General features: G+C 38.5%; 1 protein-coding gene across 1 annotated transcript in view; it reads right to left on the reverse strand.

Annotated features, from left to right (window-relative positions):
• Smp_161120 (actin bundling/missing in metastasis-related) overlaps positions 1-7,260 on the reverse strand; it is a gene marked incomplete at its 5' end in the record, with an annotated part of 41,201 nt that extends 33,941 nt beyond the window's left edge. Inside the window, 5 exons of the mRNA XM_018789982.1 lie at positions 3,551-4,132; positions 5,670-6,078; positions 6,901-7,059; positions 7,093-7,154; positions 7,192-7,260. Coding sequence (XP_018655371.1) covers positions 3,551-4,132; positions 5,670-6,078; positions 6,901-7,059; positions 7,093-7,154; positions 7,192-7,260 — 1,281 coding nt within the window. The remainder of the gene's footprint in view (positions 1-3,550; positions 4,133-5,669; positions 6,079-6,900; positions 7,060-7,092; positions 7,155-7,191) is intronic.
• Between the last annotated feature and the right edge of the window lie 9,559 nt (positions 7,261-16,819).

Below are 16,819 nucleotides of genomic sequence, written 5' to 3' on the forward strand. Positions count from 1 at the left end.
TGGCCCCCTAAGAAAACCACCTGCTTCAGTTTGGGCACCTGGGCAGTATCACAGCCCTCACACAAATCAAATGAGATTTGTGAGGAGTATATTTATCTGGTGCTTCCTTGTATCAATATTTATGTGTTTAAATAAATAAATAAATAAAAATAAATAAACAAGGCAGCGGAGCATCATGAGGAGATGCAGTCCCATGGTAGACGGTCACCAACGATTGATTCGTACGCCATTTGTTCCCTCAGGATCCTGGAGCCCATGTGCACCATTGGTTTGGAATCAGGGTTTTCCAACTCCCCTAGGTGGACATTCCGTGTCCACCAACCCGGTTAAAGCGCCGGACATTCGCTTTTCGTCCTCTCACTTTCGTAAACAACACTCCCGTCATGAGAAGGCAGTAAGTAAAAATTATCAGCCACTATTAAAATTTTGCCAATTTACCTGAGATGATTTCGTTGTAAAATTAACTACGGTGAATTATTTTAATTGACTAGTAAACATGCATAAAGCAAACTTAATCACAGAGAACTATTAGTGATTATAATAATATAACAACTCATGTGCAACCTCATGAGCAGAGCTATGAACCGTAATTATTGTGTCAAGTCTGATGACAGTATATTACAGTGAGAACCTTCATAGGTAGTAAATAGTCAAATTGATGAACGTCAAATGTGTACATTGATGAGTTACAATGATGTAAATATCCACACGTAAATATCCATACACTGTGTATGGAGTGCTCCATTCAAAGATACTCTTAACCATTCAAGTAATGGATTCGAGTGATAAGCTAAAGACTGACGAACACAAATATTCATTTGTTATCAAAATACAACTTGTAATGCATAATCATCCTTGTTATTTAAACAGATTATATATATATATATATATCAAAACCTTTAGCGCTTTATTTGACTGTAATATGCTTGAAGCAGAAAAACATAGGCTAACAACTCAAGTACCCGTTAGTTAAAAGATTTTAGTAAAAAGCATAAATGTATACGGCTTTGAAACTTGACTTTTTAACGACAAAAATAATTCAAAAATTGTACAGAGCGTAAAGTAATGACTTTTCAACGTTAGACAAATTACCAGATCATAAGTTCTTTACTATTACGAAATTAGCTAACAGTTTATTGCGAAACAACGAAAAATACTACATTTTAAGGTCATTTGTATGTTGTGTGAAATAATGGTAACATTTATCATTATTATTGCTACTAATGCTAGTAGTAGTAGTAGTGGTAGCATCAGTGGTGGTAATAGATCGATGTTCTCAGACAATAGTGAAAAATATATCTTTACAACACCTAAATTTTACTGAACAAATCTAAGTAACTACCATTTAGCGTTCAAACACACAGTGAATCTTTGAATTTTCGTGAGAATTATTATTAAAAATATAAATAACAGAATTTGGCAAACAATAGTTACGATGTTTTCTAAAATAAGAAAAAAGATATATAATCCTGAGAAACTGTTGAAATTAGTTTGTTGTCAAGTTATGTGAAACTCCCTTTACTCCTTCCATGAATATCTTCATCACCTCTTATTAAATTGGACAGTATAATTGATATAATATGTACAGTATTCAAAATTTTATGAAATTCAATACATACTTTTCTTGATTAATTTACTTACTAAGTACTTGAATGTGATTGGTACTCTAAGTGTACAGGCTAATGATACTATCCGACTGGAAGAAACGAAGTAAGTGGAACGGGATTCGAACCCAGAACCCAATGGCAGGAAGTAGGACGTCTTAATTAATAAGCCATCGAGTAAAGATTGAGCATTGTTTAGTAATCAAAAATGGTAATTCCAATTAGTGAAGTTTTCGCCTTGATTTCAGAATATTTTATAATATAATACAATGTTGTTAACCAACTTAAATCCCAACTAAAATCAGATCTAATTCATTTACTGAAGCTGAGCAATTACATTTATAGTGGCTTAATAAATGAGTCTATAGAAGAATAGAAAGACATCATTTCAAAGAAAATCTGCTTTGAATTACCTTCATTATTTATTCAGTGACGCAATGGCTTTTTTAAGAAATTTATTCTGCTTGAAGGCTTTATTACTGTAATCTAGAAGACAACTATCTCATATAACTAACAAAAGACACATAACCAGCCTTAAAGCTTGTTAGCATGTGTCTAAAATCAGGCTGTTTTTCGTTATGGTCTGAAGCGGAGTTACTCGTTGCTGTATTTAGAAATATTATATATATAATATATATAATACTTGGAAGCACTCGCAGGACGTTTCTATTACGACTAATTAGTTTGAGAGAAAATAGTAGTCAATTTCGTTGAACCACTAAACAGTCAACACGCATTCATGTATTACCAGTACAGTCGCATTGGATTGAACTATGTGCCAGATAAAAATGACGGTGAAGATGTTTAGAATAAAATAAAAAAAGAATGTCTCATTTTTAGAACAATGATTCCTGACACAAGCACCAAAAAATGTTTTGTCTTTTTTTTATAAAAAGTAAGTGACTATAACTTTTTATATTTGACATCACGAATATACATATATGTATTTACAAAATGCAAAAATATTTTCCGCATTTTCAAACTCTACTTTTTTGTTGACGTTAGCGTAAACGGCGGCCGATTTGGTAGACAGATTGAAAAGTTCTAGGCTATGAAGAAAGTATTTACATGGCCTTACTTGTGTTTACTGTAGTTTGATAGTTTGCATACTACGATCATATATGAAGCAGCAACTTCAGACTGCTTTTTTCAATAGCACACTTTTCTTAAATAAGTGCAGACAAAAAGCAAGTAGTGACAAAAACCTGTGAACAGTGGTCAGACAATTTATGAAATATGTAAACAAGAGAAGAGAATGCAATTTTCAAAGAAAGGATGTCTGAAAGTTTATTTCCAAGAACTGTCATTGGTTAGGCTAAAGAAAAAAGTGTTACGCATTGAAATAAACCAGATTTAAGGTCTAAGAAGTCAGGATAGTAAGTGTTTTTCGTTAAAAACCAGCTACTATGTGCAAACCCATATTCAATATTCAAAATTAAATGAATTTCATTGGACTAAGGATATAAATCTTTCTGTGCTACTCAGTTTCTTAAACTTTATCAGATGAAGCAAGATTTGAACTGTCAGTCATAAGACTGAAGGTTCAGACCCCATCAAACCTAACTCAGTTTGAGGAGTCGGGAAATTTCACGAACCAATACACATGACTCAGAGCGGAGCATACGAACCAGAAATTGACAAACGAGTTTGAATAATTAACTGTCTATACTACGTTAGTAAATCTTTTGAGTTATTTGCGATGAAATTGTTGCTAAGTGTTAGAAATATACCTGATTGGAAACCAAAACTATAAAACTTCATAGTCATAACGTAATCAGTAGGTTTTTTACACGGCTATAAAGTTATCGACAGATTTATCAAACTAATTACAAAGAGCATTATTTGCTAACTCTGCTTGAAACAACTAAAACAGTAAGTTCCGAGTACAATTATCTCGTTAACCAAGAAAGTAGTTACTGGAAAAACACAATCACTTAAAGACTTACAGGATCAGAATGTGGTATGTTTGTATTTGACATTCCAATAGAATTTGTAGAATTTGCATTGCCACTTCCTGAGGCTGCACTATCCACGGAAATAAGACTTGATTCACGACTGCCCAAATGAGCAACATTACTACGCGCGGGGGACAAAAGGGATGGACAATTACTTCCCCCACTGCCACTATGTGAACTGGCTCCACATAGAGAAATATCAGCACTGTCACATACAGAATTGCATCGGCCGACCATTTCTAAGTCGCGGCAAATTTGATATGGTGACAACATGTCGGCCCCGTGACGACCAGACTCCGTATCACTTGAATTGACATAGTTCCGATTACCGTTAGTCATAAGCAAACCTCCTAAAACTTCATTTATGTTGTTTATCCTATCTCCACCATCTGGTACGAAAACTGACATGATTTTACTGCTACCTCGAGAAGCAGAAAAATCACGTCGTCCCATCCTCAGTACAATAGACTCTACGTCTTCAACCAACTGATCTGGAAACTCAGTTTCTTTTGTTAGAGTCTTAATAAGTTCATCCATAGTGGCTATTTCATGTAACATGCTTGATTGACACTCCTAAGACAAAAAGAAAGTGACACTTTTAAATTGCGAGATGTCGACAAAAAATTTAAAAATTAGCATTTGCAAACTGAACGCTGCACTTTCATGAAAAATTTCACATTTTCTTGTGTTCTGTCAAAAATAGAACCGGTATATTACACTAACCGCATGCAAGGTGTAGGTTGAAGGTTTAAATACCATTCCATTCGCTAATGCTATTATATATGAGTAGTATTAACGCTATCAAGAAGTGTAGTTCGTAGCTTAGTAAGGAAGCTTGTAAACTACTACTAGCTTATATTTTTACCCAATCACAAGACGAAACTGTTCTGAAAAGTACACCCATCTGACACAATCAGGAGAACATCAAACTAACAGAAATAATACGCATAATTTCCAAGTAACTCAAAACAATTATCAACCAACAACAAGATTAGAATCTTCAATACAAATGTCAGGACAGTTCTACCGTATGGGGCGGAAACCTGAAGAACAACAAAGGCCACCATCCAGAAGATACAGGTGCTTATTAACAGTTGTTTACGCAAAACACTTCGGATCCGTTGGCCAGGCACTATCAGTAACATTCTACTATGGGAGAGAACAAACCAGATTTCAGTGGAGGAAGAAATCCGGAAGAAGCGCTGGAAGTGGATAGGACACACATTGAAGAAATCACCCAACTGCGTCACAAGGCAAGCCCTCACATGGAATCCTGAAGGTTAACGGAGAAGAAGAAAACCAAACACATTACTCCGAGAAGTGGAGACAGATATGAGAAGAATGAACAAAAGTTGGATAGAACTAGAAAAGAAGGCCCAGGACAGAGTGGATTGGAGAATGCTGGTCGGCAGCCTATGCTCAATTGGAGGTAACAGGCGTAAGTAAGTAATTTCCAAGTAAATTTATTACGTACAGTAAAAAATAGTTTCGAATATTTCTGAACAAAAAGCACTACTTAATTTGGATGGTGATAAACAGGAAGAAGTATAAACACCAGCTACTAATTACAACTTGACACAAATATTCATCAATCAGTTATCTTGTTCAGTCGTTTGAAACAGGACTATGAGAAATTTGTGCTCAAAAATACGAAAGCGAAAGGGAAAATTAAAACAGAAGCATTATTCGTATGTATTTAAGTCATGCGTTGGTTGATACTTAAAGCAAAAGCACAAACACATAAGACGACTGTTCTGAAGATAGTTTGATTTTCCCTTATTATCTTAGGAAAACTCGGCATGAGCCTACATTAGTACAGTATTCCTCGTTGGTATTCTTCAAACACCGACATATTTTAAACGCAATCAAGATTTTTAGCAATAGTAATTGTTGAGATCCAAAATTATTCCATATTTCTAACTTTATCTATGGATATATGAATGCAAATATACGTTTTAATCAACCGACTGTCTAAATTTAAATTTCTTTTGATTTATCAATCAGAGAATGTCGGGAATGAGACTGAGTTATTCACGGATAAAATAAACTGAACATCACGAAACAACACATATTATCACTACTAAGTCTAGATAGTTGGAATTCCACTTACAAGTATTGGAAGAAGGCAAGAGACGAAAAAACAAAACCGGCTTCGTTCCTCAAGTAGCAACAAACGCATCGCAGATTTCTCTGTATTTTCAACTAATTCTTTCTTGATTCCAACTTCACGTGCAGCTTTAGCAGTTTGTAAACCAATTGCATTTGATTCAGAATTGGAGCACATATGTTTTGCATGAGGTATAATACCATGGCCTACACCGGGTCCCACACCACTACCACCAGTAACACCAACTTTAGCGGCCTTCTTTTCCCATTTTTGTGCTTCAGAAAGCGCTTTTTTCAATTCTGCGCGCACTCTCTTAGTTTGGCGAGTTCGGTCTTTTTCTAACTGACACAAATTACGTTTCCACTCATCTACTTTCGAATTGAGAGGGTTGGCAAGACTAGTGACCAGATGACTAAAATACAGATTAGAGAAAAACATGATCGGTATGTAATAATCATAACACTACCATCCTAAAGTTCAACTGTAACACAAGTCTATATTACGGCAAAAAGTTAAGAAAAGAAATTCAGTGGCAGTGCATATCCTTTGTACACGGCAGAATAAAATACAAGTTAAAAGTGAATGAATCAGAAATGTTGTTTGAAAGCACACAAGTTTATTCGTAGACTACACTTATATTATGCCCGAATCTAAGCACATAAAACTGTTAAGAAAAGTTGCAGCCTATACCGAAATATTACCATTTTGAGTACTGATATATATATACGTTAAGCACGTTAACAACCTTACCCATTGATTAGATTTCCCTATTGATTATTTATAGACTAGTAATTTAATCAGTCAATGGAGAAAGGTCACTTTACCAGCCAAAAATAGATAAATCTAATATTCTGAAGAGCGAACAAATATCTACCTATACAAGCGTTTGTCCGTGCAAATAAGAAAATTCGCAGCATATTAGTAGGAGGTATATAGTAAAATGGTACGGGTTGACAAACAACAACCATGTTATGCAAATCATTAGACTGGAAGACAATCCGAAAAACAATCATATTAGGCATTGATTAATAGTTCCATAACTTAATCACACTATCGAGATTAAAGAATTTTTGGGATTTGAACAAGAAGCTTCAGACTATGACAAACATTTGTGGCGGATCAGGGTTGTAAATAGTAAACATAAGTTTAAATGTACAATGCTATAAATTAATTTCCCCACACCAAAATAGCAATTGGATAAAGATTAGTACATGACGGACTGAATCGTACTTACTTTCCCATAGATTTTACTTTAGATTCTAGGCTTTTCTGGCGCATACAGTATCGGGTCAGACACGCGCCGATTTCTTTGCTGCCTCCAAGCGTCTTCGTAGCCAGATCCGCCACTTTTTGAAATGTATCCAAAAATGCAGACGATGCCTGGGTCGCAACTCTAGAAGTTGTGTTTGAGAATAAGAAATTTTACTTTAAAGCTGAATGGAATTTGGTACATTTTGAAATCAGTTCTTCCCAGATCTGATAGCTATTCTGTAAACAAATAATGAATACGATGAACGATTGAAACCTTTAAATCATTTAGTAAGTAATTTGCAATATTGACAACATCTCCACCGTGTGCTTGCGAAATATCCATCAATTCTTAATCGGTATAAGAATATGTAACCTATACTTTCATTAGCAAATAAACCATTCTACGAGCAGCTCTCAAGTAAGGCGGCAAATGCACATATGACCTACAAGAATGGTCAACGGTGTGTTTTAAAAACTTTCAACGACCTAGTCTATTTTCATAAATCGACCTTTTACCAACTTTTTCAGCCTTTCTGGAAACTAACTTCTGTTTAATTCATTTGATAATGTGGATTATAGTTCAAACATTTGAACCATTTGAACCATTCTAGGTCGAACAGCGTTGTTTAAAAAGGATTGTGGTATTTTTTCTTTGAGTATATTTAATAGTACTCATCGTCCAAGTACGCATCAAGACTACTTTTATCTGTTTAACTGAGTATATCTCAGTTAAAGCAACCCCCAAGAGTGTCGCTTTTTTTCTAGAGAGGTTCTATCATCTGTACTTATGGAGTACAGACACAAAAAAACAAAGGGCATTGTTATTTATTTTTCCTCTTTGAGTATATCTTTGAGTATTTTTTGTATCCATATGTGTTAAGGTCAGTTTCGTAGCTGTTGAAGTCGGATTTTCTTTGTTTTTATATTGTTTTTTGATACATGTATATACAAACCTCTGTTTTGTTTGTATGTCTATCACCTATCAAGCAAGCTTTAAAATACACCTTTTTTATGGCGAAGGTAAAATATCGTTGTGTCAGACTTACATGCCGTTTCCCTGTCGATGATGGGATGCAATTTGACAACTGTAATAAGTAGTGCCACAATGTGTGCACCAGACTCACACCGGCTGCATATAAAAGGTGCTGCAAGCCATTATCGCTCTGGCAGTGCATAGCAGGTTGTTCTACAAAGTCTCTGCTGATTCTAGAGGCTATCGAGCCGCTGAATATAGCTAGAAAATTGCCCTCAGATAAACAGGCAGCAGTAGATTAACAGAGTCTCGCTTTCGGTGAAATAGAGAGCGTTATCATGAGCCTAGCTCTGGATTTAACTGAGACCACAAATGTGGACCCCATCAGGGAAGTAGATAACAGGCATACGGATGTAGGCATGGTCACAAGGAAAACGGAAATGCGCACAGAGAAGAAGCATATTATAGATAGTTATAAGGTAAGTGGATCCACGGATTCAGTTCCGGAGCGGTGTAGAGGATTTTATTATGAGACAAAATGAGGTAAATGAGTGGCCTATGAACACACCTAGGAAAAGAAAAGTAAGGAAACAGAATGCGACCTCAGCAACTGACGCCAAATTAGAAACGGATTGCAGTGAAGAGACGATTTCAGGGGTTAAAATTCCACAGCATGTTAAGACGGACCTCGCTGACAGGTCAGCAACTTGTCATATGTTAAGGGAATCCTCCGAAAGTAACCAAAGGCCACATTTGAGCACTATCTCAGTTGCACTAAGTTCATAATAAGTAGGCTACTCTTAGAATCATTTCAAGAGTTAGCATCTGTATGCTTTATAGAATAGGACAAAAGGTGGATTCTGGAAGTACTCAGAAGGGCCGCCTCTTGAAGTCTACTTTTGCTACGGTTGAAGAAAGAAACCCGATGCTGGGAAACTCACTCAAACTGATTGGATGCAGAATATACGTTCGTAAGGATCTCAGCCTCGTCGACCGTATTAAGAGATGAGCTGCAGAGGTAGAAATAAACGAGCGCCGCCAAAACGGTGAAAGATACCTCATCCTTAAGGGTTTTCACATTGTAAAAGTTCAAAGCCAAACCATCGCCAAACCACTATGGGTGCTAATGGAAAGTTCTCCACAGCATTAAAGGTGTGCTACACAAATGCTCACAGTCTACTAAATAAAGTGGAAGAGCTCAAGACAGTGGTATATATCGAAAAATCGGATGTTGGCGTAAAAACGATTACTACAGAGTGACTTTCTCTGTTTCTTTTTTTAAAACAAAACTTTCTTAATACACATACATTAGCGAGCATATTAGCAAAACATTTTGTTGTTTTTTGGAACAAATATGTAAATATACGCATATTGAAATTGGTTATTTTTATATTACACATAATGCAAAGAAAAATCGAGATGAAACAAAATGTCGATCAGTGTCTTACGTGCAATAATCGTTTAAATGTTCTGGGAATCTTACTCTTCTTCCATAACGCGTTGTCTTAAGTTTATTTTCGGATACTGCCAAAGTTTTATTGTGAGTGATGGCTATCGGATGCGGTATCGTAAGTGTAGGAGACGTGTCTTTCGACTGTACTAGAGGGAAATCGACATTGATAGGATTTCCCCTAAATAGGCTGCTTTGATACGGTTGATTCTGGTGCCATCGATAGTGCCGTTCTTATCGACTATATAGTACTTAGGTTCACGCTGAAGAACTTTGAAGGGCCCTTCGTATGCTGATTTGAGTGGTCGTCGATGTGAGTCTTAACATACGAAGACATGTGTATTATATGGTAAGCCAGGTTAAACAAAAACATCAGTTGACTGTGGTCGAATAGAAACGTGTTTAACTGGACGCATTGCGTTTGTAGGCCTGCTCGTGTAGAAGTTTAGATCCATATTCACTGAAGTAAATGAAGGATCTAAGAATTCTCCCGGAAGTTGGAGGGTCGTTTCTTAAATCAGTTGAGCTGCTGTGTATCCAATGTCAGCTTTCACTGCATGCGAATACCAAGTAAAAGAAGTGGAAGAAAGTCGGTCCACTGTGAAACGTTTACAGTTGAGGATGATGCTTTGAGCTGTCAATGAAGGGGTTCGAAATCAGGTGATTCACAGTAATGTAGTCAGACAGCGGGAAAGTCCAGATTCGTACTTGCGTCCACGGTCTTTAGTGATAGTTGAAGGGTAGCCAAAGTTTGCTACTCACCGTTTGACGAAGGTATGGACCACTGTTTCAGCAGCAATGTCCTTGATGGGTGCTGTTTCTGGCCATCGAATGAAACTGTCCACACAAGTTAAGAGATAAGAGAATCCATTTGAATCTGGTAAAGGTCCTTTTAAATACAGACGAACATGGTCGAAACGGGCTTCAGGAGTCTTGAAAGAGCCTGAGGGACATTTATTGTGTTTAATCACCTTAGATTTTCGGCAGCTTACACAGGAGAGTGTCCACTCCCTCACGTCTATATCCACACCAGGCAAGCAAAACTGGTTGAGAAAGTTTCTGCAACGTATTGAAGACGTTGCGTCGACAATGTTTTGGCACGACTGAACGATCCTCACCTGTTGATATGTCGCGTAATAGGGTTTCCTTACCTGTTCCCACCTGTTTTTAATGAGCAGTCTTAGAGTTGTTAAGGATAACTCATGCTGAAGATCAATGTCTTCTTTTTGAAGCTGATCAAGTTTAAAAATGTAGATTCCTTGGAAACTGTTCAAGGAAGTTGTACGAGACAAGGCATCTGCAACTATATTGTTTGCTCCAGAAATATGTTGTGCATCTGAAGTAAACTGCTAAATGTAGTCCAGTTTTCGAGACTCTCGAGGTGAGTACTTGTCTGGAGATGAGCTTAAAGAGAAGGTAAGAGGTTTATGATCGGTAAAAAGTGTGAATCCTCTTCCTTCGATAGAGTGTTGGAAATGCCGTACAGCACAGTACATAGCTAGGAGTTCCCCATCGAAAGTGCAGTACCTCGATTCAGTGTCTAGTAACCGTCTCGAAAAGAAGGCCAAAGGTTGTCAATTGTGATTAACCAATTGTTGTAAGACTCCTCCGACTTCTAAGTCGGATACGTCTACTGCTATACTAATGGGTGCTTTGGCATCTTGATGTGCAGCCACTGTTGCTTTGGGGATGAGTTCCTTAATTGTGGAGAATGATTTTCTCGCAGTATCGTCCAAATTGATGGATTTCGCATTTCCACGAAGTTGGTCGGTTAACAGTTTCGTAAAGGACGTACATTTTGGCATGAACCGTCTATAGAAACTTACAAGACCGTTAAATGTGCGCAATCGCTTAATGGTGGTCGGTTCTGGATAATCCAGAATGGCCGCCACCTTGCTTCTAAGAGGTTGATACCTTGAGCATCAATGGTGTGCCCAGGAAGTTTAAGGACTTGGTTCCGATTAGCCATTTTTGAATGTGTTACCGTAATGCCATGTTTTTGTAGTCATTCGAACACAATATCCAGATGCTGGAGATGGGATTGTCTGTTCGGACATGCTACCACGTAGTCATTAATATACGCATGTACGTCCTTGGGACCTCAAGAAACAACATCTACGAATATTTGGAAGGTTTAGGAAGCATTTCTTAAAACGAAAGGCATTCGCGAAAATTCGTAGAGACAGGAAGGAGTGGTGACAGAGGTCAGTGGCCATAGGAGTTTGGCTATAGGACTTAACCAAGTAGATTTTCGAAAAGACAGTTGTACCCTTCAAGGTGGCTGTCAAATCGTGAATGTGGGGCAACGGGTAACGATCGGGAATGGTTTTAGCATTCAGACGCCGATAATCATCAAATGGTTCAAATGGTTGAGGACGGAATAGAAGAAGCTTTCGCCTAACGGGCTTCCGTGTCTAGTAGCAGTGGATCACCAATACCTCCAGGCAAAAACCTAGGTATATGAACGATAATAGAGGAAAAAAAAAGAGTTTGGTAAGTCATAATAATATGTTATCCTTAGTCCTTAAAAATAAGTCAGGTTTCCTCTTAAAGGACTCCTGGGAGGTCGCTTGGACTAACTCAGTCGGCAGCGAATTCCAGCACTTGACAACCCTAACGGAGTAGAAGTTGTGTCTTCAGTCTGTTCTGCTATGTAGGGTCTCCAATTTCTGGGTGTTACCTCTTAGGTTAGTGTTATGACTAAGCTTAAGAAGATGTTTAAGGGGATGACCAGAAGTATTAAGGATGCTGCAAGTCATAAGAAGGTCACCTCTAAGACGCCTGTACTCTAATGGGTAAAGGTTAAGTGATTGGAGGCGCTCTTCGTAAGGTTTGAATTTGAGTCCCCGAACTGATTTCGTGGCTCGACGTTGGATACGTTCCAGAGTGTCCTTATCCTTTTGGAGGGAGGGAGGAAATACTGTTTCCGTACTCTAAATGGGGACGAATAAAACTGTTGAAGATTATGTGAAAGGTTCTACCGTCAAACTGGCCAAAAAAGCGCTTCAATGTTACCAGTGCAAGGTTTGCTTGAGAGGCGTTTTTGTCACAGTTCGCATACGATTTCAGGTCATAGGGTACCAACACTCCTAAATCTTTTTCGACTTGGGAAACTTCTAGAGGGGAGTTACCTAAGTTATAACTATAGTCTGCAACATGTCTCAGATGGACTACTTTACACTTTGAAGTGTTGAAGGTAAGTCCGTTGTCGTCTGCCCAACTTTGAAGTCGGGTCAGATCCTCCTGAAGAACTAGTATATCATTATGATTACGTATCTCTTTTCAAAGTTTCACATCATCAGCAAAAAGCAATAAGTCAGATGAAACTTGTTGAGGAAGATCGTTAATGTAAATCAAGAAGAGAAGAGGTCCTAGTATTGAGCCCTGGGGGACCCCACTAGGACATTCCATAGCCTGAGAGAGAGAGTGAAGTTAACCCTGACCTTAAAGTGTCGGTTTTCTAAATATGAAGAGAGCCAATCAATCAAAAGGGGTTTTATACCCAATCGTCTAAGCTTCTTGATAAGACATACGTGGTTGACCCTATCAAAAGCTTTTGAGAAATCCAGGTAGATGACGTCAACCTTCCCCTTGCGATCAAGGATGTTTGTCCATCTATCCACCGCAGTCAGCAGGTTGCTCATACAAGAATGACCTTTTCTGAAACCATGCTGTTGAGGTGAGAGGAACTTTGAGGATGATTAGTATTCTTGTATACCGTCGTATATTAGGGATTCCATAATTTTGGAAGGTATGGAGAGAAGGGCCACTGGTCGGTAGCTTGAGGTTTCACTGCGTCGACCTCCTTTGAAAATTGGTGTGATGTGGGCCAGCTTCCGAATTTCCGGTAGTTTGCCTCTGCTTAGCGAGTGTGCAAACATCACGCTAAGTGGTGTCGTTAGGATTGAAGCTGCTTCCCTCAATACAGCGGAATGAACCATATCCGGACCAGGAGAAGTGTCTTTTCTTAGGTGCTGCTGTTTACGGAGCACCAGGTCAGCACTCAGATCCACTTCGGAAAGTCCTGTACAGGTGCAGGTGAAGCTTTCGTCAGTATAGTTGATGTGGGTCAGCTGGAATGTCTGGGAGTATTGTTCAGTCAAAAGGTTGGCGGCATCACCGTCGTTATTGGTCGGGCCATTGGGACCAAGCAGTTGGGAAACTCCAGTTCTGCCTTGTCGAAGAGAAGCTGCGTAACTGAATAAGCTTTTCGGATTGGAGCCGAATTTATCGATAAGCTTGGTCTGGAACTGAAGCTTGTCTTCTCTTATTGCCTTTGAACATATGTTCCTTATGCGTTTATATTACATGTAGGCGTCGTTATTGTCGGTTCGTTTATATTCGGCCCAACAGTGCCTTTTGCGGCTTAACAAACGACGAGTGCGGTTCTTGATGATTGGAGGTTGTTTGTAGCTTTTTGTGACCATTTGAGGAACTGAATGTTCAGTAGTACATAAGATCGTGTGCAGTAAAAAATCCCAATGAGCATCCACTTCAAGTTGAGGGTGAACATCAGTTGGACGCCAATCGTTGCTGTCCTTTTTAGGGACCATGTGTAAAGGAGAAGACCATGGGCTATTTGACGGTCGAATGATTCCTAAGTCTATCATTTGGTCGAATCCGTTTTTAGCCAACCCAGGGTTTTTGGGAGCCAGTCGTCGTGCTTTTGAAAATACAGGTGGTCCTGTAGTCGAGATGTGATGTGTAACATTGCTGGTTACACACAGCGATTTCGGTTGATGTTGATATATCTCAAGGTACTTATCGAGTAATGGTTGATTTAATGGGTCTATGGTGTGCCTAATTGGGGCTGTAGATAAATTGCGACCAGAAAAAGGAGTTACGCAAACAGTTGAATTAGTGTTTCCATCTATTAGCCTCCGTTTGTGCGTATCAATGAGTAGATTGTGATGTTGTATGAGGTCTATACCAATGATTGGCATAGAAATATCTGCAACAACGAAGATCCAGCGTAAACTCACGTCCAGGTAAACGTACCTTTTACCATATATGGTGATGAACTTTCCGCTTGCCACCTGTAAGTTTAAAAAAGATTCATGAAGCCGGTCGTTAGAATTGGCAGGAGGCACGCTAATTTCTGCGCCAGTGTCGACGAGGTAGCGGACTTTAGTTATCACATCTGTGACGTATAACAGACGTCTATGTTTGTCGGCTACGATTGCCGTGAACGACGGTCGACTGAGAAGTTTCCCGAGTTTTTTTCGTGTCATTAGATTTTGAGTTTCGATAATTGTAGGGTTTTCTGCAGTTTCTGGAAGACTTCTCATACTGGTTATGATACCAGCACTCGTTAGGGTTATCCGTCACTCGTAGTCTGTAGACAGATCGCTTACGTAAAGGGCTTCTTCTCGCGGTTTGTGACCGTTTACGGTTATTACGAAGTCCAAGATAACGTGTAAGTATATGACACAGTTCTGTAATGTAATCCTGTGTCACTTGAGGCTTTTCTTTGACTGAAAAAAAACTCGGCGTTAGAAGATTTGGTGATCCCTAAAATGCGATCTGCAGATGCAGACATCGTGCCTATGGCGTTGTTTTGAAATGATACCAGCACAGTTTGCACCTGTTGGGGGAGTTTAGATAAGAAAAGTTGCCTGAATAGGCCATCATCCAAAGTTCTCTGGTCAATCCCCCCACTTATTCTCATCCACATATCTGTCGCAGAACCGTGTTGCCGGTGGATATTATTAAGGGGTTAATCTATCCTTTGTCGATCGGTTAGATCTCCGGTTTTAGGATAGATTGTTTAAGGGTTTCGTAAGGTTCCGGAACATCACTAGTAAACATACTAGGTGTGACGTACCTGCTAAATTCGCGCGGTAATGCCTTTACTACTGCAAGGAATCGTGTACGTGTGTCGTTTGCGCTGTACTTGTAGAAGTCAGCCTCTGAGTAGCAGAAACAAGCTTCGATCTTGTCTTGGTAGAAGGGCATTAGTTGAAATGAAGGTGAAGTCATAGTCTTTAACTTAAATACCTTAGGAATCTTTTCCGTCATGGTGAAATATCAAGTACAAGAATGGACGAGGAAAAAATATATATGGTCAAAAACACGAAAAAATCATAATATATAAAAATAAAATAAAAGTTATGATATATAAAATTCCGAAAAGGAACAGACTCATAGTTTGCAAATTGGTGTGCCAGATGACGTCGGGCTCACCAATGAAGATGCCATGGATATTCGGAGTTTGAAAAAGTTTTAACCAGTAGCATTTTCTACTACGAATCTTGCCCACCTAATATAATTAAAAGTCAGAATCAAGGGGGGTCGAAGATATATTTGATAGGTTATCAATATATCGAGAATCGACTGATCTAAGTTGGCTAGTGATTACAGGAGATGTTGAGCTGATACGGATGCATGACCGAGCGCTTTCAGCCAGGTGAGTCCATTAAAATTAATGTGGTCAGCATCCAATGTCGAAAACCTACAGAGCTAGTGATTTTGTAGATTTATTTACCGCTACACCTTTTTGCAGAAAGGTCCGTCAGTCAGTCAATCCAAATTTTGAGGAAAGGGTGAGAAGACGTAAAGAAGTTAAAACTAGGTAGGATGGCAAATTAACAGTGTTTATAGTTTGAGGTACACACAACCTTAAAGGGGTTACCGATAGCGCGCAGTTTCGAAGTACAACGATACGGTCGTCGGCAACGACACAGTTGTATCGCGACACTTTTTTGTGCTACTTTTTTATTTCTGGTTTGTGCACAGTCAAAAGCCTAAATTACGTACAAATAAATTTGAAGGTTTATTTTTGTCACCTCGATAAGTGGCACACAATGGCAATTAGTTGGTGTGTTTCGGGTTAACGTATAAGTATCATGTTAGATAGTTCATATGGTTCTTCGAAAATTTTCGCCTTGCTTAAATGAAACTACAAAAAATTTCTGTCACCACTACTACAACAGAGACCGTCTTCCTGGCCATGTTTTAAATCATTACTTGTGATCATTTGGATGATTTTCCGAAATGTGAGGCTTGAGTCTGCTGCTCAGTATTGCGAGGTTTCTTGTTCGTCCTGTCAACAAGAACAAAGGGCGTTTTTCCGATTTTGGCTACAGATGAGCACAAAGATATTCTCCCAAAACATTTTGCGTGTATCGTGGAAACTAAACTATTCTTCCATATGCCAGCAAGTTATCTTTCCTCCTAGATTTTCGCCTTTACGCCCCCAAAGTTTATTTGAATGGGAATATGTTATCTATTCCCAAGTATATGGTAGTTAAATGGTCGCGACTTAGCACCATGTTTCTTTATAAACATCAACCTAATATACTATTATAAAAACGGCACAATATAAATTATTTCGTGTAACTAGCAGAAATCTCGGGCTTGTCTACTGTTTGCCTGTTGTCTAAGAATCAATCGTTGGTGCGTACTAGAGGTGACTTTGGAATGACTCTGCAAATGCGGAATGCAGTTCTTAATTAATATGCAGATTTTCGTCCCATCTAA

The sequence above is a fragment of the Schistosoma mansoni genome, chromosome W (assembly GCF_000237925.1).
Source record: "Schistosoma mansoni strain Puerto Rico chromosome W, complete genome".
Classification (NCBI taxonomy): Eukaryota; Metazoa; Platyhelminthes; class Trematoda; order Strigeidida; family Schistosomatidae; genus Schistosoma; species Schistosoma mansoni.